The 20,350-nt window shown below is 46.8% G+C and overlaps 1 protein-coding gene and 1 long non-coding RNA gene across 2 annotated transcripts in view; both read left to right on the top strand.

Moving 5' to 3' along the window:
* The window catches only part of LOC309525534, a 116,909-nt gene that overhangs the window by 77,730 nt on the left and 18,829 nt on the right, over positions 1-20,350 (top strand). The window lies entirely within an intron of this gene.
* Positions 5,972-15,166, top strand: LOC309524932 (uncharacterized protein). The gene is made up of 2 exons (XM_082210177.1): positions 5,972-5,996; positions 9,346-15,166. The coding sequence occupies exon 2, from the start codon at positions 9,357-9,359 to the stop codon at positions 10,833-10,835; it is 1,479 nt and encodes a 492-aa protein (XP_082066303.1). The 5' UTR covers positions 5,972-5,996; positions 9,346-9,356; the 3' UTR covers positions 10,836-15,166.

Here is a 20,350-nt window from a genome sequence, read left to right as displayed (position 1 = left end):
TCCTGGATTTCGGCTCAAGGATGCCTATGTTCCATTGAAGGGACCCCAAGGGTCATCTATTCCAACCCTCTGCAATACAGGCAACTCAGCTAAAGCATCCATGACAGATGGCCATCCAATCTCTGCTTAAAAACCTCCGAGGAAGGAGAGTCCACCACCTCTCGCGGGAGTCTGTTCCACTGTTGAACCGTGCTTACTCTTCCTGATGTTCTTCCTGATGTTTAGTTAGAAACTCCTTTCTTGCAACTTGAAGCCATTGGTTCGAGTCCTACTCTCCAGAGTGGGAGCAAACAAGCATGCTCCCTCCTCCATGTGACCACCCTTAAGATATTTGAAGATGGCTATCATATCTCCTCTCAGTCTCCTCCTTTCCAGGCTAAACATTCCCAGCTCCTTTAAGAGCTCTTCTTAGTTTCCAGACCTTTGATCATCTTGGTCACCCTCCTCTGTTCACGTTCCAGCTTTTCAACATCCTTCTTAAAATGTAGTGCCCAGAATTGGACACAGTATTCCAAGTGTGATCTGACTAAGGCAGAATAGAGCGGTACTATGACTTCCCTTGATCTGGACAGTATACTTCTGTTGATGCATTCTAGAACAGCATTAGCTTTTTTTGCTGCTGCATCACACTGTTGTCACATGTTAAGTTTGTGGCCCACCAAAACCCCTAGATCCTTTTCACATGTACTGCGAGTAAGCCAGGTGTCCCCCATCCTATATTTGTGCATCTGGTTCTTGCTGCCTAAGTGCAGAACCTTGCATTTGTCCCTACTGAAGTTCATTTTGTTAGCTTGCGGTTCCCAGTTTTCCAATCTGTTAAGTTCATTTTGAATTCTGATTCTGCGGCATTAGCTACCTCTCCCAGCTTGGTGTCATCTGCAAATTTGATGACCATCCCCTCGATTCCTTCATCCAATTCATTTATAAAGATGTTAAACAACAAGGGGCCCAGGACAGAACCTGTGGCACCCCACTTGTCACTATTTCCCAGGATGACGAGGAACCATTAATGAGTACTCTGGGTTCAGTCAGTCAACCAGCTACAAATCCACCTAACAGTTACGTCATTCAACCCACATTTTACCAGCTTCCCCACGAGAATATCATGGGGGATTTTGTCAAAAGCTTTACTGAAATCAAGATACACTATTGTCCACAGCATTTCCGTGATCTACCAAGTTTGTAATTCCATCAAAGATATCATTTTGGTCTGGTGTGACTTATTTTTGAGAAACCCATGCTGGGTCTTAGTAATCACAGCATCCTTTTCTAAATGCTCACAGACCGACTGTTGAATTATCTGTTCTAGGACCTTCCCTGGTATTGATGTCAGGCTCACCGGTCGGTAGTTACGTTGGTCATCCTTCCCCCCCTTTTTGAAGATGGAGACATTTGCCTGCCTCAAGTCTGTAGGGACCTCACCTGTTCTCCAAGAATTCTCAAAGATAATAGACAAAGGCTCTGAAATTACATCCACAAACTTCTTTAGTACCCTTGGATGCAGCTCATCTGGCCCTGGAAATTTGAATTCAATTAAAGTAGCTAGGTGTTCCCTTACTACCTCTTTTCCTATCTTGGGCTGCAGCTCCCTCCTTACATCATTTATTCCATTATCACCAGGTTGGGCATCACTTTCCTTTTGGATGAAAACAGAGGCAAAGTAGGTGTTGAGTAGTTCCGCCTTTTCTCTGTCACCCAATAGCATTTCTCTCTCTTCCCCACGCAGAGGACCTACCGCTTGCTTGTTTTTCCCCTTTGGACATAGCCAAAGAAACCTTTTATTATTATTTTTAAGTTCTCTTGCAAGCCTCAGCTCACTCTGAGCTCTAGCCAACCTGACTTTCCCCCTGCAACTGTTGGCTACTCATATATACTTCTCCTGTGTGATTTCCCCTTTCTTTCGTCTCTTATACATGCCATTCTTAACTTTCAGCTCATCTGTAAGTTCCTTACGCAGCCACATCAGTTTCCTTAGATGCCTCCCACTTTTTTTTCTTGTTGGTATTGTCTGCATTTGGACCTTCAATATTTCTCCTTTTAGAAACTCCCACCCTTCTTGGACTCCCTTCTCACTGAGTATTTCTGACCATGGGATCACACCCAGTATCTTCTTCAGTTTTTCGAAATTGGCCTTCTTAAAGTCCAGAGTGTGGGTCTGACTACACTCAGTTTTCCCTTGCCTTTGTATCCTGAAACCCAAGAGAACATGATCACTTCCTCCCAATTTTCCGAGCTCTTCCGCTTCATCCATCAGTTCCTCCCTATTGGTGAGGGCCAAGTCCAAGTCCCCTTGCTGCTTCTTCCACCTTCTGGGGAATGACATTGTCGCAATGTCACGCAATGGAGGAATTGCAGTGACGCAATGGAGGCAGAGTTTGAGTCCCAACAGATATCGGGGAAGTTGAAGTTCCCCACGATTACTATTTCTGTCCTTTTTGAATGTTTGGTAATCTGCTCTAGGAAGGCATCATCCGAGTCTTCAGTCTGTCTATAGCAGACAACCACAGTAAGTTCACTGTTGTTTCTCTCCCCTACAATTTTTACCCATTTTTGGTTAAAGTTGCTTTTTAAAACTACCATTTTTTCTCTCCTACAATTTTGAGCATTGTTCCACCAGGTTGAGGTTTTGTTTCCTATTTAATGCCTATTTTGCCCACTGCCTCCCAATACTGTTTCCTATTTCACTCACTCTTACGCTGCAATCCTATGCACACTTACCTGGGATTAAGCCCTGCTGAATACTACAAGTGAACAGGCCTTGGATTGTACTGTTAAGTCTTCCAGTATTTGCATCAGGGCTCCTGTTGCTAGGAGGTCTTAGCAGCAGCACAATGAGTTGGTCAAGTGACCTGGACCACTTCAGGCTGCAGATCGGGAGACCATGAGTTTGTTTGGGTGGTGGTGTTTTTAATGTTCTGCATAAAAAGTTCCCTTCAAGTAGAAATCTAGCACAGCAGGTGAGAGGCTTGGCTAGAACTTCCATCCCTGATGTGCTATGTGTTTTAATTTCGGGGAGTGTGTTACGCAGATAGGGGGGAGCATTTATTTTTATTTTAACCCTGTATAATCCCGGCTGCAATCTGAAGTGGTGGGCTTCAGTATTCTACCACCTCTTCTGCATGTGTAGCTAAAGCTATGAGTTTTCTGGAAAATTTGAACTGGAAAATGTTTGTATGCAAAATAGGGAAATTTAGAGCACAGGGATGGGAAATCTTTGGCCCTGGAGTTGTTGCTGTGCCACAATCCCCATCAACCCCAACTTTTGATACCGTCAGGCTGGCCCAATAATTGTATTTGATATACATGCACAGTTGTGAACAGAAATTTTTCTATAGGGGGGCAAAGAAAAGACTCGGAAAACACATGCCCCACATTTGTGGGGCAGATCAGGCCTTACAACACAAATTCACTGATACTTCATTCCCAATTTAAGCATATATAGAACTGTAGTTTGCTGCCGAAACAGCTGACCTGCTCTAACTACACATACAGCAGAGTGAAAAACTTAAGATGATGTGATTTTGGACTGTACGACTGCAGGTGGGGGGTAGAGAGCCTTTTTCAATGCCCCCCCCCCCCGGTATTGGGTCTTGTTTTCAAAAACCTTCCCCCAAAGTTAATTTTTTTAAAAGCACATCCCCGAGGATGCTAAAATTTTCTCCTTGATGGCTAATCTATGGGAGCTTTCAATAATTAAATGTAAAATGTTATAAATACACTTTTAGCATTGTAGTTTGTTTTTTCAATTTGCCTTCATAAAGTAACAACATTGCCGTGGTGTTGTTGATCGTATTGAGCAGGGATGGGAAACCTTTCTCCCTCAATGAAAATGCATTAATCGCTTTCAACACACATCTTGAAGGCGATAAACAAAAAGCAGTAAAAATGGATGAAGACAACATAGAAAATAATAGCAGATACATTTGAAAACAGTAACAGCATTTGAAACAGTTAACAACAGGTGCATTAAGAAAAACTAACGGCAGATACATTTAAAAACAGCACAAAGTAGACACACATAACAGAGACATTCATCTAGCTAGGAAGTCTTTGTCAGAAGAAAAATGCCTTCAATTGTTTCTGGAAAGTGCAGAGAGTGAGCTCCTGTCGTGTTTGCAAGAATGCAGTTCCACAAGACAGGGGTAGCCAGACATAAAGCTTTGCTCTGCGTTAGGAGCCAGTGTGGTGTAGTGGTTAAGAGCTCCTCCACATGCAGCTGCTGGGTGACCTTGGCCCAGTCACACTTCTTTGAAGTCTCTCAGCCCCACTCACCTCACAGAGTGTTTGCTGTGAGGGAAGAAGGGAAAGGAGAATGTTGGCCGCTTTGAGACTCCTTCGGGTAGTGATAAAGCGGGATATCAAATCCAAACTCTTCTACTGTGGAGCAAGTTTCTGATACTTCTGAACTTGCAGAAAAAGCTCTCTGGCTTACATACTGGGTGTATAAGGGAGGTGGTGGTCTCTCAAGTATCTGGCCCTGAGCTGCATAGGGCCTTATATGTTTGATACACCTTGAACTGGTAGCAGATTAGCTTTTAAATGTGTTTCTGGGAAAGGGGGGTTATGGGCTCATTTTGTTTTGTTCTTCTATTATGCATTTTGTGTTTTTGTTTTATATTTTTATGCTGAGATTCGGATGAAGGGGCAGTATATAAATTTAATAAATTAGCAGCCAGGTCAAACTCCGCAAGCCAAGTGGCTGGCTGTAATTCCCCCCCCCCCCGAAGCGACCTTGCCACCTTCTGTAATAGCTGGGCCAACCTCAAGGGTAGCCCTACAGAGAGGGTGTTGCAGTACTCTAATCTTGAGGTTATCAATGCCTGGACAACTGCAGATGTTGCTGGGCTCCCAGCAGCCCCAGCCAGCACATCCACTGATCTGCAATGATGCGAGCTGGAGTCCCAACATCTGGAGGGCCACAGATCCTTATCTAGGCCTAGGCTTTTTCAGGGAGTCTACAAATCTGCTTCTAGATAGCCAGAGTGGCTGCTGAGCCTTTTGTTTATGTAACAAGTGAGGATGACCCAACCTTCCTTCTCAGGAAGTGAGGTAATAAGAGAGGGGCTTAAGCCCATTATTGCTTGATAGCTTCTGCAAGGGGGGACAGCGATGATCAGGTAAGATGCAAGTGCCTATGTTTGAGAAACTTGGAACGAACTAAGCAGGTAATTTGGAGGTTAAGGCATGATATTCTGGCATGGGGGGGTACAGTAAAAGGCTGCTTCATGCACACTGTTGGTCTGTGTGCCTCACATCGCTTTCATTCCTTATATCCACCAAGGCAGCCTGTGTGGGACATCACTTCATTTAAGTGGAATTAACTTGTTGAGAGTGCTCTTGTATAGCTCAGTTGGTTAGAACATCGTGCTGATAACGCCAGGGTTGCAGGTTTGATTTACCCCTGTGGATATAGTTGGACTAGATGTCAGGAGTGGGAAACCTGATTTTAAGAAATTATAAATTAAATTAATTTGGTTTGGTTTGTAATATTTTGGAAAATTAATAAAATCATAATTTGGGAGTTGGACTAGACAAGGCACCCCCAAACTCACCCCTCCAGATGTTTTGGGACTACAGCTCCCATCATCCCTAACTAACAGGACCAGTGGTCAGGGATGATGGGAGTTGTAGTCCCAAAACATCTGGAGGGCAGAGTTTGGGGTGTGCCCGGACTGGACGATCCTCTGGGTCCCTTACAACTCCCTCCCAGAGGGGCCATCCTGTTAGGCTGCAATACATTGTAATGGGTTGCTTTGAAGGGCTTCAGCACCAGATGGAAAGAAAAGAATAATCGCATTTTGCCTTGGTTCAAATCCGCACTCAGCCGCGAAGCTCACTGGGTGACTTTGGGCCAATCGCCGCCTCTCAACCTAACCTACCTGTGGGGGATTAAACGAGGACAGGGGGAAGAACCATGCGCACCACCTCCAGATCCTTGGAGGAAAAAGTGCCCTAAAAAGTGCAGAGTTCTGCGGAGCTTCCTTCCTCCTTTGCAGGTAAAAGAAGTGGCTCTGGGGTTGCAGCGGACGCTTTTGCTCGGCGAGGCCAGCAGAGGTCTCCGGATTATTCCTGGCGGCCTTTGCAAAGGGCCGCCCTGCTGCTCCGAGGAGCCTCGCTGAGGTTGCGCTTCCTGCGCCTGACTCAACTCGCGTCCGACGCCGGGATTGGCTGCCTGGGGCCGGATCGCAGGGATCTCGCCGCAGTAACCCCTGAGCAGCCAGCGAGGGCGGAGAGAGGCGGCCGATGGTGCGGCTCCTTTTTGCTTCTGGCAGACACACACAGCCAGCTTCAGTTTTTGCGCGGCGGCTGCTGCTCCGGCGCGCGTCTTTGCGCGCGGGGCGCTTTCGCGTGTCGGATCGGATCTGCCCTGCAAATCCCAGCTGCTCTCGCCCGTTGCTGGTGAGTAACCGAGGGATCTCGGGCGCTGCGCTGCGGGGAGGGCCTGTGGCGCCGCCATCGAGCACTTAAAGCGCTGCTTATCGCCAGATCTCCGGGGCTAAATCCTTCCCTCGGCTGATCCCCCGGGAAGGGAGCGGGGGTGGTTTGCGTTTCGCAATCCCCTGCCGCGCCGGCTTTGCTCGAGTCTGGGTCGGCCTGGGCTTAGTCGCCTCGTTGTTTTGCCTCCACCTGGTCTCCTATTGTTTTCCCGCTTGCAAATGATTGCTAGAATGGATTGTGGGGGTTTTTAAAAGGTGTTGCCAACAAAGGATCCCAGGAACAGCTTCTAGCTGTTTCTGTTCCAAGTCGGAGGATCGCCGCCCCCGAAGCTCCATAACCCTCGTGACAACTGCGCGAGGTTTTCCGCATTAATACTCAACAACAATCCCGTAAAATGGGTGTGTTTTATAATCCCCAGGTTGCAGATAGGAGGCCGAGAATGACAAAATTAGGCCCTTCAGGACGACTACACCCAAACTGGAGCTTTCTGTGTTTGATGGGCATGGCTCTGTGATACGGGAAAGGACCTTGAAGCAAATTGCTTCATCGCCCTTTTAATGAAGTTTCTAGTTCTCATGAATGGACAGAGGAGTTTGAGCATGCAGCGGTCATGCAGCTTGAAAGAAACAATCGGTGTAGCACTCCCAGTGAGTGCGCGACATCCAGGATGTGTACCTCCTCTTGTCAGTACAAAAAAAGGATGCTTAAAATATTTTCAAAGTGGCCTTTTATGTATTCCTGTGGCTCAGAAGTCCTCAAAACTGGTCCGTAAGAAGGATTCAGGTGGTCTACAGGATAACAGTTGAGAAGGCACTGTTTTTTGGTGACAAAGAACAAGGCAGGTTTGGACAAGGCTGGCTTACAGTGGTACCTCGGGTTACATACGCTTCAGGTTACATACGCTTCAGATTACAGACTCAGCGAACCCAGAAATAGTACCTTGGGTTAAGAACTTTGCTTCAGGATGAGAACAGAAATCGTGCTCCGGCAGTGCAGTGGCAGCAGGAGGCCCCATTAGCTAAAGTGGTGCTTCAGGTTAAGAAGAGTTTCAGGTTAAGTACGGACCTCCGGAACGAATTAAGTACTTAACCTGGGGTACCACTGTATTGAATAGGCTGGCAGAGCCCTACATGATTGCAATATTCAGCAAAGGTTCCCAATTAGCTACTGTGGTCCCCCTGTTTTTCAAAAGCCAAGCCATGGAACCCCTACTTTGGCGGGGGGGGGGGGAAATAGTAGGTTTTAAATATATGTGAAGGGTGCTACAGTCCTGTCCTTGGACCACAAACCACTGAGCGTCCCAAAGGAAGGACCCAAGGTGTTGTGGCCAATTGTTATTCAAAGGCCTGCTTCAGGGGCCAAAGTCAAAGTGAAAAACAGTCTGCAGAGATCTCTGCTAATGGTGTTGCCTGTTAACTAAAGAAGTGAGACAACAAGCAGAGATTTCCTGTAGTCGATGTGTTTCACTTTGACCACTGAAGAAGGCATTTAAATAACAACTGGCCAAAACAGGTCTGCCTGTTTAAAAACAAAACCCTCACATATGTCAGCATATGGAGAGAACATCTCCTTTGTTTTGGGGTGCAGATCCTAATATCAGTTCTGTATGTCCTCCTGCTTGTACAACGGCAGCAAAAAAGTGGTTTAATAATTTTCAAGTATTTGGGGGAGGGAGGTAGGGAGTTCAAGAGTTGCCTGCTTTAGTTCTGTATCACAAGATGTTCTGAAGGGGTCCTTTCAACCATTGTTAAGAGTTGGGGTGGATGGGTTATAGGATCATGTCCTCTTTCCCCTCTGTGTCTCCTCTCCTGCTTCAACAGTAATAAAGGATAAATTTCAGCAATTTCTACTTAACAAGGATTGAAGACCACGCATTAAACCAGAGTTTGCAACCTTTGTTAAGGATGAGCTCTGGTTATCCTTAGTCGAGGGTAGCACCACTGTTTGTATAATACTTAACTGCAGTTAAGGGGTGGGGAGGAATTTGCAGCCAGGGGAAGGGAATACTTAATCCTTTCATCAGCTCTTGGTCTTTCTAACCACAGTTAAGATGGCCCCTCTGTGATTTCTGCTTTTCCTCTCACCAGCATATGTCTGCTCTTCTTCCTTGCCAAAAATCTTCTGAATTCTGCAAATAGGGCAGGACAAAAACCGTCCGACAACGTAAATTTTCTGGGCTAAGAATGTTGATGTTGATAAATCAAAATTTCCAGAATCACAGATCAAATATTCCAAACAATACAACTGTGCAAATTAAAAAAAAATCCACTTGTGCAATTTACATAGTTGATCTGTGTTTCTGGAATTGGGTTTGTTTATTTTATTTATTTCTTACTTTAATATACCACCTTTACCTTCAAGGATCTGAAGGGAGTGTGCATGGTTCTCCCCCATTTCATTCTCACAACAACCCTTTGAGGTAGGTTAGGCTAAGAGATGGTCACCCAGTCAGCTTCGTGGCTGAGTGGGGGATTTGAACCCTGCTCTCCCAGGTCCTAGTCCAACACTCTAACCATTACGCCGCACTGGTTCCTTACAGTGCGGACTTCAAACTTGATGATGAACAAACCACAAAGATCTCCCAAGGTCAGGCAGGGTGAGGCTGTAGCCCTCTAGATGTTGCTGGACTCCAGCTCCCATCAACCTCTGTGGACATGTCCAGGGATGATGGGAACAGCAATATCTGGAAGGCCGTCGGTTCCTCACCCTGTTCAAGACAAGCCATGCAATCCTACACACGCTTCCTCACAAGCAGGCCTCCCTGTTTGCCGTGGGGCACGCCTAGAATTGAAACCTACAAATGGTTTTGCCGCACAAGCTTTGGTAGACCAGAGCCCACCTGAACACAAATGCCAATGAATAATACTGAATGCCTTGCGGGTTCTTTTTCCCCTCTTTCTTTTCCAGCAGGTGAAAGGATGGTGAACGAGGAGGAGGAAGGGACTTCTCAGCAGGGAGGCCAGAAGCCGGCAGAACTGCATGGGGCGCTGTCGGAAAGCTGCCCCAGGCTGGCCTCCCCAGACCTGGAGCTGGAGGGAGAGGAACTCAGCGAGAGCAGTTCGGAGACAGACCCCAGGAGCTCTGCCCCAGAACTGGAGAACGACTCCTTTCCCATCAACGGAGACACCCTGGGGAACGACGCTGGCGGCGCCTGCCCGTCGCAGACGCAGTATATCTGCCCTGTTTGTGGGGAGTGTTTCAGCGGGAGCTCCTGCCTTTCTGAACACCAGCAGGTCCACAAAGAGGAGAAGCCGCATGTGTGCCCCGTGTGTGGCAAAGGCTGCAGCCAGCAGGCAGAACTGGCTGACCATATGCAGACGCACACGGACGAGAAGCCCTTCACCTGCCTGGAGTGTGGGCGGAACTTCCTCTTCAGCTCCGACCTGGTGTCCCACCAGAAGGTCCACACCGGAGAGAAGCCCTACATCTGCCTGGAGTGTGGGAAGGGCTTCTCCCAGAGCTCGCAGCTCATGTCCCACCGCCGGGTGCACACGGGCGAGAAGCCGTACGAGTGCATCATCTGCGAGAAGAGCTTCCGCTCCAATTACGACCTGGTCAACCACCAGAGGAGCCACACCGGAGAGAAGCCCTACATCTGCTCCGACTGCGGCAAGAGCTTCACCCGCAGCTCCCACCTGATCTCCCACCAGCGGGTCCACACTGGGGAGAGGCCCTACCCCTGCGGGATCTGCGGGAAGCGCTTCCGCGACTGCTCGCACCTCATCCGCCACCAGAGGGTGCACACGGGCGAGAAGCCCTACGAGTGCTCCATCTGCGGCAAGAGCTTCCGGGTCAACTACGACCTCGTGACCCACCAGAGGAACCACACGGGCGAGAAGCCCTACGCCTGCCCCGACTGCGGGAAGGGCTTCAAGCGCAGCTCCCACCTCATCTGCCACCAGAGGGTCCACACTGGGGAGAGACCCTACCCCTGTGGCATCTGTGGCAAGAGCTTCAGCTACAGCTCCGACCTCATCAAACACCAGAGGATCCACACCGGCGAGAAGCCTTACGAGTGCCACATCTGCGGCAAGAGCTTCCGCATCAACGCCGATCTCGTCACCCACCAGAGGATCCACACGGGAGAGAAGCCCTACACCTGCCCCGACTGCGGGAAATGCTTCGCTCGGAGCTCGCGGCTCGTGTCCCACCAGAGAGTCCACGTCAAGGATGGGAGCCTTGGGGCTTCCCTGGCCGAAGCCGACACGTCTCCCGTGGCCGCTACCTGGTCGCCGGCTCCTGATGGTCTCTGGGGCCCAGGAGAGAAGGGGGCGGACGCGTCCCTTAAGCAGAGCGGTGACCCTGCGGCTCTCGCCGGCCTTGCAAATTCTAGTCAGCCATGCGATGTGCTTCCAGAAACCCAGATAGTTGAGATCAAGATGGAGGACCCGTCTTGATTCGCGAGGCATGGGGGAGCTGAGTGGCAAAGGGGCTGTTTCCGATGGACCCTTCCTTTCCTGCGACGGAATAGTAACAAGCGCCAGGGGGAATCTTCCTTCCGCTTTTAATTGTGCAGTTTTAAAGAGGAGGCTTGAACGAGCCTTGCGTTGACTGAGGGACGGAGTCGAGGATCTGTCTCTCCCGTTGTGCGTATCAGAGCAACTGTGCAGTGGCAAAAGCCAGGGCAAGACGTTCCCCACGGTTTGGTACCGCCAGCCATGTCTCAAATTAAAAAGCCATTTTTGGGGGGAAGCTGCTTGGTTTGTCGTTCCTGCCCCCCCCCAATGGAATCCAAGGAGATGTAGATCAGTAAGGGTGCTGGGAATTCTTGATTAGGAATCCCTTGTTGCTTTTATTTGGGGGAGTGGAGGGGGGTTAGTTAAAAAAAGGGGGTGCTTCGCCTGTAAAATAAAAAATGCAACTGTGGAAGGAACACTGTTAATACATGCATTTCAGAGGAATTTCGGAAACGAGCAAAATTGTAACTCTCCCTTGTTGTTTGTTGTGACGTCCTCTCTTCAAAGATAATTTATTTCGTGTGTTAGGATTTTGTTTTTCCTTGTTCCCAAGAGATACATAGGAAACGGCCACCCATCTTCTTCTGTTCCTCGGTGGGGAAACCGTGCTTCTTAAAACAGTTTCCGTTTGCAATCCTGTACTTTCTTGCTTCTGGGAGTAAAACTTGCTGAATTCAAGAGGGCTTGCTTCTGTGTAGACATATACAGCACTGAGCTATAGGGGAGCCCTTCTCAGCCTTGGGTCCCTAGATGTTGTTGGACTACAACTCCCATCATCCCTGCCCACTGGTCGTGCTAGCTAGGGATGATGGGAGTTGTAGTCCAACAACATCTGGGCCCTAAAGTGGAGAAAAACAGCTCTAAAGGGGGCATATTTAATGTAGGTCGCGCTCAGACCAGGCTGACTGAAAGGACTGGACATGACTAATTTAGGTCTATTAATTCCAACAGGTCTACTCTTGAGTAGAACTTAGTTGGCTGCAACCTGCCATGTAGGCCTGGCCACAGATTCTTTCCTTCTAAGCACAGATAGAAGACCCCGCTGTTTGCTATCTTCTAGCAGGTTACCCCGAACTTGTGTGGGTGTTTTTTTAAAAAAATTAAATCGCTATCAGTGTAGTAAAAAGTATTTTTTAGTTGGATAGTGTGGAGCTTTAATAAACGTTATTTAACTTAATTTATAGGCTGTGGCCCTCCCTGGCAGGGCCGACTGCCTGCTCGTAAAGGGATTCCCATAGGACATGGAAGATGATTGCCATTTTTGTTCTTCCTGTACCTTCTCATTGTGAGCATCCCTGGCACATGTGCAAGTGGCTGTCCAGGTTGTCATGACAACCAAAAGGCCTCCTTGCCTTTGCCCCTCCAACCTTTAACATGTTGTGCAAACCTACGCACGATTCCTAAGAAATAACCCCTACTTTGTTCAGTGGGGCTTACTTCCAGGGAAGGGTGCAAACGGCTGCAGCCTCAGTCGCAGAAAACGAGCACTGGAGCGCACATTCATTAGCTGAGCAGATTTGAGGGTGGGGATTTGAGAAGTTTTACATCGCCCTCCTCCTCTCTCTCATTTGTCGGAGGTATGGCTGTGCAGGTGTACGCATTGAGTGGGGAGCAAAGCGATAAAATGCCTTTGCGAGACCCTGCGGCGATTCCTCTCTGCCACCATGCGGGGAAGGATCACGGCCGCTTGTTTTTCTTTTGAGGTGCATTTTTAAAAACATTCATTTCCAAGGAATTTACAATCCAAGTAGAAAAAAAGAACTATTATGACATTTTAACATTGTTGTTCGAATATGATAACAAAATATTTACTATCTTCCCTAGTAATCTGACCCCTTTGCTTCTCTGTATTGTTGCTGTAATCTTTTTTTTTTCCCCTCCCTTGCCCAGATATTTTTATTTTTTTGCTAACCTTTCATCTGTTATAGTTGGTGGGGGAGTCAGGTGCTCGCGAGCGACTTCCAGTACTTTAGTCAACGTCGTTTGATAGCAGCCAGTGAACAAATCATGAAATATCTGGTCAGTCAAATGTCTTTGGTTTCAGCCATTGGTCAGTCTTGCATTTATGCACATGGAACGGTAGCCTACCATTAAAGGTAAAGGTAAAGGGACCCCTGACCATTAGGTCCAGTCGTGGCCGACTCTGGGGTTGCGGCGCTCATCTCGCTTTATTGGCCAACGGAGCTGGCGTACAGCTTCCGGGTCATGTGGCCAGCATGACTAAGCCACTTCTGGCGAACCAGAGCAGCGCACAGAAACGCTGTTTACCTTCCCACCGGAGCGGTACCTATTTATCTATTTGCACTTTTTTGGCGTGCTTTCAAACTGCTAGGTGTGCAGGAGCAGGGACCGAGCAACGGGAGCTCACCCCGTTGCGGGGACTCAAATCACCAACCTTCTGATCGGCAAGTCCTAGGCTCTGTGGTTTAACCCACAGCCCCACCCGCGTCCCTAGCCTACCATAGACAAGGAATAATTGCATGCCAGCAAGGGAGTTGACCAGTAGAGATGTGGATAATAATAATAATTTATTATTTGTACCCCGCCCATCTGGCTGGGCTTCCCCATCCACTCTGGGCGGCTTCCAACAAAGATTAAAAATACCACACCTCTGTGCCCATCCAAGAGACCAAGAAGGCTTTTAGAGGAGGGACGATGGTAGACCCCAGCCTTGAGTAACCCGGCCAGCGCTCAGGGCTGGTAGGAGTTGGGAGTGAGTCTAGCAAGACCCAACCAGGTTCCCTATCCCTGGTTTATGCCTTTGCCGACCTGATACCCTTGAAGATATTTTGGACTACAACTCCCATCAGCCCTAGCCTGTGAAGGCTGATAGGAATTGGAGTCCAAGCCATCAGGTTGGCGAAGGCTGCTGTAGATAATTGCAGAAGTGGCATTCAAAATGTGAACGCAGAGCCCAGGCAGAGGGAAATGCTCAGAAGAAATGCTTCGCCATAGGCATGACCTTAACAAGTTGTGAAAATTTTATACCGTGTCTTGATGGCCATTTTATAGACCTACTACGGATCATCTCCGCTACAGTGTATTGCAAGCTTATTCCTAACTTTTCCAGCAGTGTATTGCAAGCTTATTCCTAACTTTTCTACATTACAGTGGTGCCTTGGTTTAGTTTATGAACAACTTGGATTAAGAACGCTGCAAACCCGGAAGTAGGTGCTTTGGTTTGTGAACTTTGCCTTGGAAGCAGAACATGTTTTGCTTCCTGTTGAGTGTGCTCCATTTGTATATTGAGTCCCCCACTGCTATGGGAAGTGAGCACGCCTTGGTTTAAGAACGCTTTGGTTTAAGAATGGACTTCTGGAACGGATTAAGTTCGTAAACCAAGGTACCACTGTATAGGTGATAAGGTTATCCACAGCTGGGAAACAGCAAATTGTTGCAGGTTTCGCTAACCTCCTGTAGCTTAATATGAAGCCCTAGGAGATCACCAGGAGCACCATATGGGTAGTGTTGTGGCTGATATTCTCAGTTGTATTTTGACCATATTTGCAAAAGCATTGAATTTGACAAAGCAGCTGTCTCTTGGTGGAACACATTTCTGTTCCTTCCCTTATCTAATAAAATTCCAGAACACTTAAATCTGGAATGAATTTTTGATTTGCGCCAGGCTCTTGCACTCCTAGCTGTCAACTTTTCCCTTTTCTTGTGAGGAATCCTATTCGGAATAAGGGAATTTCCCTTTAAAAAAGGGAAACGTTGACAGCTATGCTTGCACTCTGCCTTATTTTAAGAGGCTGGGAAGTGGCCGTTTCAAGATTTTCACCTACTGCTAAGGATGTCTGTTTTATACCCACCCAGTCCCTAAGGATGAGAGAAACGGGGCCTTTTATTACTATATATTTGCTGATCCCCAAGCTCTGAGGTAGGTAGCGCCAATAGTACAGTATGTAAGACTGGATGCATTTACAAAAATCAACACAATAATTTTTTTAAGTTCCCCCATCATGTTATATACTGTATTTCTTCAACCCCAAGTAAGAATACAGCGTTGATGTGACTTGATTTTGTATTTGCCTCTCATTATCTTCCAGTTTCCTGTTGATGTGGGTTTTTTGAGGTAGGCTGTATGGTTAACCATCTAGTATTAAGATTACGGTACAATAAATAAACATTGTGATACTAATAACTCCATTGCATATACAAATCAGCATTTATAATGTGGATACTTTAAAAAAAATCCCATGTTGAACTAGGTGTGCAAAAAAAGAGTTGGCCTCAATCACTCATAGTTGAAACTGATGTGGAACTAAATCGGGGGGGGGGGTCACTTTCAAATAATCTGCCAGATTTGGGGTTTGTTTACCCTATGCCACACTCCCACCAAAAGTGGAGTTGTTGGCAGCAGCCAACTGTCTTCAATATTGTAAACTTGCCTGTTATAATCCTGTATCATTTAAGAAACATAACAGAGGTTAAGATCAGTTGGCCAAAGCCGAGTGCAAAATGCAAGACCAGAGATTGTGCACAGGTTAAGGAAAGGAAGGAGAAAATGCTGTTAGCTTGGAAATCTGGATTAGCTAGTTGTGGTTACATGGGGGCAAAGTTCTGATCTTTGTTACCTGAAGACCACCACCCATTACTGAAGGACAGACCCTCAAAGGCATTGCTAGCAAGGACTGAGATACCTGTGAACAAGGTAAGGCTTTTCTCTCTATATATATAGAAGGTTCCAGATAGTGTTAGCTCGAACAGAAATGTACTCTCTCTTCATCTTGGCCAGCTGAATTGAAAGGAGTTAATTTTGGAAAAATATTCTTCTGTCTGGATTAACTCTCCCTTCGAGCTTTCTCTTTTTAATTTGTTTATTGATCTGTTTTGTTACATCTCTATGTCTGCTGTTCTTCTCCTTGTATTATTTCTTCATCTATTATCCCTGTAGACTTGGGCTTTTCAATTTGAATTTATTGTATTCCAGTTTCTTACGATAGTCAATAAAGTTTGTTAAAATGTGTTCCCGGTGTCTCGTCTGTTACGTGGCAACATCAGTCCGAACCTAAAAGGGAAGAGAGTTGGATCTTTCTCATACAATACTGCTATTACGCTGATAATTTGGTTCCATGGATAAGCTGGAGGGATGGAGAATCCATGGTCCTTCAGACATTGGGCTCCCAACTTTCATCAGCCCCGGTTAGCGTGGCCAGTGATCAAGGATGATGGGAGTTGTAGTCCAACATAACGGTAAGGCTGCAGATCCCCCATCCTTAAATTAGCATCCCCCTGATTTGAGTTGCTGCAGACTGATAAGTAAAGGTAAAGGTACCCCTGACTGTTAGGTCCAGTAGCGAACGACTCTGGGGTTGCGGCGCTCATCTCGCTCTATAGGCCAAGGGAGCCGGCGTTTGTCCACAGACAGCTTCCAGGTCACGTGGCCAGCATGACTAAGCTGCTTCTGGCGAACCAGAGCAGAGCACGGCGTTTACCTTCCTGCCACAGCGGTACCTATTTATCTACTTGCACTTTGACGTGCTTTCGAACGGCTAGGTTGGCAGGAGCTAAGACTGAGCAACGGGAGCTCACCCCATCGCAGGGATTCGAACCGCTGACCTTCTGATCGGCAAGCCCAAGGCTCAGTGGTTTAGACCACAGCGCCACCCGTGTCCAGACTGATAGTTAGGCACATATTTATTGGAGAACAGAACTGATTTCCGTACCCTTCCCTAGTTCCACATCTCAAGTGCACAAAATTCATATATGACCTGAAGGGTTCTGTGGTTTTAAATCACATAGACTTGTTCTTTCTTACGCTTAAAAAGGGCACACACACACCCACCCTCCCCGCTCATAAAAGGAAGCCTATTCTTGAGTGATCAGTTGTGTGCTTATATAAGTACATCAGCGTGACTGGCAGAACCGTCCTACAAAAGCAGTCACATTCAGTGGTCTTGCTCTTGGGTAAGGAGGCACAGGGTTATAATCTGAATTACCTTCTGAGATCCAAGCAGACTCCAGAAACCACATTTAAGCTAACAAAAACGTGCTGGTTACGCTCTTAACCAGGGGTCAGCAAACTACTTCATCAGGGGGCCGGTCCACTGTCCCTCAGACCTTGTGGGGGGCCGGACTATATTTTGAAAGAAAAAAATAATGAATGAACTCCTATGCCCCACAAATAACCCAGAGATGCATTTTAAATAAAAGGGCACATTCTACTCATGTAAAAACACCAGGCAGGCCCCACAAATAACCCAGAGATGCATTTTAAATAAAAGGACACATTCTACTGTAAAAACACGGGACCATCTGCGGGCCAGATGGAGAAGGCGATTGGGCCGGATCCGGCCACCGGGCCTTAGTTTGCCTACCAATGCTCTTAACTGTTTGTCTGCCAGCCTGCCTTTAAATAGGTTGAGAGGGGTGTGGGTGGGTGTGGGTGTGAAATCAGGGTGTGTGAATTTAAGCCCCCTTTTCCCCTCTAAATAAATATTTGCCTCTAAATAGTAGTATCCTTGACTGTTTGGTCCATCATTTTATTTTCTGTTGGTGTGCAGCGTGGCAAAGACAGCTTCCTTGCTCTGGCAGCAAACAGAACTAGCCAGCTATGTGCTATATTATTATTATTTTTATTATTATTTACCTAAGAACATAAGAAGGGGCTGCTGAATCAGGCGAAATGCCCATCTAGTTCAACATCTTGTTCCCATAGTGGCCAGGCAGATGCCCACTAGTAGGACGTGAGTGTCTAATCCTCTTTTAAAGCTATCCAAATTAGTGGCCATCATTGCCCCTGGTGGATTTCAGTCTCATCAAGGTTGTCCAAAGTTCTCTCCCAAGCATCATCGCTTCTGTTTTCGTTCTGTTATTTTGGGGGTATGTACTTATCACCACGGAGCTGCACATTTTATACTCGTACAGTGCCTGGTATGTATTAGGTAAGGTAAAGATAAAGGGACCGCTGACCATTAAGTCCAGTCGTGGCTGACTCTGGGGGTGCGGCGCTCATCTCGCTTTATTGGCCGAGGGAGCCGGCGTACAGCTTCCGGGTCATGTGGCCAGCATGACTAAGCCGCTTCTGGCAAACCAGAGCAGTGCACGGAAACGCCGTTTACCTTCCCACCTGAGCGGTACCTATTTATCTACTTTGACGTGCTTTCAAACTGCTAGGTTGGCAGGAGCAGAGACCGAACAACGGGAGCTCACCCCGTCACGGGGATTCGAACCGCTGACCTTCTGATCAGCAAGTCCTAGGCTCTGTGGTTTAACCCACAGCGCCACCCGCTTTATACACAATAAATTTTGATGTTTATCTTGCCACCAGTCGATTTAAAATAGGCAGCTTACTTAAAACAAACAAACCAACCCCAAAAGAATATAAGAACAGTAGCAACAATACATTACAGCAACAAAATGCAGCAAAATTATTTGTATTGGATTTTGAAAACTTCTACCCTTCCAAACTTCCAAGGAAGTCAGGTCTCTTAACAAGTTACGGTGCCAAAATAATATTTCACGAGATAAAACAACCCCCAAGTTAAACCCCATCTTAAAAAGCAGTACACTTGAAAGCATTGGCAGCATTAAGATAAATTCAAGTTTTGATGGATGTAATAATGGGATACTGAATGGTTTAGTTTATGTAAAATATGCAGGAATTTATTATATGCGAAATGAACCATGGAAAGAGAAGGGGAGTCACTGATATTTTAGGGTGCTTTAAATTAATATTTTAAATTGTAAAACAGAGAATTTAATAAAAATTATATACAAATAAAGCAGTAAGAACAAAAACAACAGAATAATAATGAACGCAGCCAAGAGAAAATCATCAGTCTTAAGGCCCCTTTCAATCAGCTGTGCCTGAAACTGTACAGTCAACCAAATCATAATACAGTAATCAAAAGGCATCCTAAAAGCAGGCAGCTTGAATGACACAAGTATCAATATGGCTTTACTGCTTTGCAGAAGGAGAACAGGCCTGAACAGAAAAGGTCCTGTCCCAGTGGACCTCTGATGTTCAGTGACCACCTCAGCAGTCAAGGAGGCTCATATGGGACAAGGATAAAGAAGATCACGATACCCTCAATCTTAGGTCATTTAGGACTTTAGGCTGCAATCCTATGCACGTGAAAGAAAAAAATTAAGGTCTTATATATATGATAAATGTTCATGGATGTGCCAGGCAAACACGTACATAAATGTATGGGCCACATGTCTGAGGCAGCACAGGAGGGCAGCCTTGGAGCCATTTTGACTCCCAAGCTGACGAAATGTTTTCTCTGCAAGGTCAAAGGAAAATGGAAAAGCCTCCCCACTGTCTTTTCATTCACAAAACCCGTCTTAAGGGTATATCTGTTTATGAATAGGATGAGGCTGTGACCCGGCTCAGGAACTAAGTATTTGTCACTACAAAAGACTAGCCAGGCTCCCCAGGGTATCCAATCAAGTAAGCTTTAACAGGTAACCTGCCAGACAGGAGATAAACAACGCACTCAGATTTCTGTTGTAGACCATCCCTTCTGTGATGTATGTATGATGTTTCTGGGGGTGGTCTTAGACTCCAGGGCGGGCATTTTAAAATGTCTATATAAGGGCGGGCACACCTTTGTTCAGGGTCCTCCTCCTCCTGCGTGTGAAGAATCATAGAATCAGAGTTGGAAGAGACCACAAGGGCCATCGAGTCCAACCCCCTGCCAAGCAGGAAACACCATCAGAGCACTCCTGACATATGGTTGTCAAGCCTCTGCTTAAAGACCTCCAAAGTAGGAGACTCCACCACACTCCTTGGCAGCAAATTCCACTGTCGAACAGCTCTTACTGTCAGGAAGTTCTTCCTGATGTTTAGGTGGAATCTTCTTTCTTGTAGTTTGGATCCATTGCTCCGTGTCCGCTTCTCTGGAGCAGCAGAAAACAACCTTTCTCCCTCCTCTATGTGACATCCTTTTATATATTTGAACATGGCTATCATATCACCCCTTAACCTCCTCTTCTCCAGGCTAAACATGCCCAGCTCCCTTAGCCGTTCCTCATAAGGCATCGTTTCCAGGCCTTTGACCATTTTGGTTGCCCTCCTCTGGACACGTTCCAGTTTGTCAGTGTCCTTCTTGAACTGTGGTGCCCAGAACTGGACACAGTACTCCAGGTTTGGTCTGACCAGAGCAGAATACAGTGGCACTATTACTTCCCTTGATCTAGATGCTATACTCCTATTGATGCAGCCCAGAATTGCATTGAAGGGGGCACCCTGTTGCAACAGTTCAATAAAGATCAGGCTTACTAGCTGCTTTGCTTCTCAATATTCTCTGGTTGGCCTCTGTTATTTTCTCCGACGGATGGAGAACCTGCAAAAGACTCTGTAAGGGCTCTTGTGTCCCCCATAAGTGAATAAGCGCAGATTTTCGTTGATAACACACGTTTAACCTACGAGTCAGTCTAACTCTACACAAAGCAAAAACTCGGGAGAACTGCATTGTGAAAGTCAAAAGCATACCTTGCACTGGACC

Source organism: Podarcis vaucheri (genome assembly GCF_965113315.1).
Source record: "Podarcis vaucheri genome assembly, chromosome: 2".
NCBI classification, from domain to species: Eukaryota; Metazoa; Chordata; class Lepidosauria; order Squamata; family Lacertidae; genus Podarcis; species Podarcis vaucheri.
The sequence above is the reverse complement of the archived record's forward strand: the minus strand, read 5'-3'. Positions and strand labels throughout refer to the sequence as shown.

Bases quoted from the DNA above. Each gene is read 5' to 3' on its own strand.
- LOC309524932 (XM_082210177.1), top strand. From the start codon at position 9,357: ATGGTGAACGAGGAGGAGGAAGGGACTTCTCAGCAGGGAGGCCAGAAG.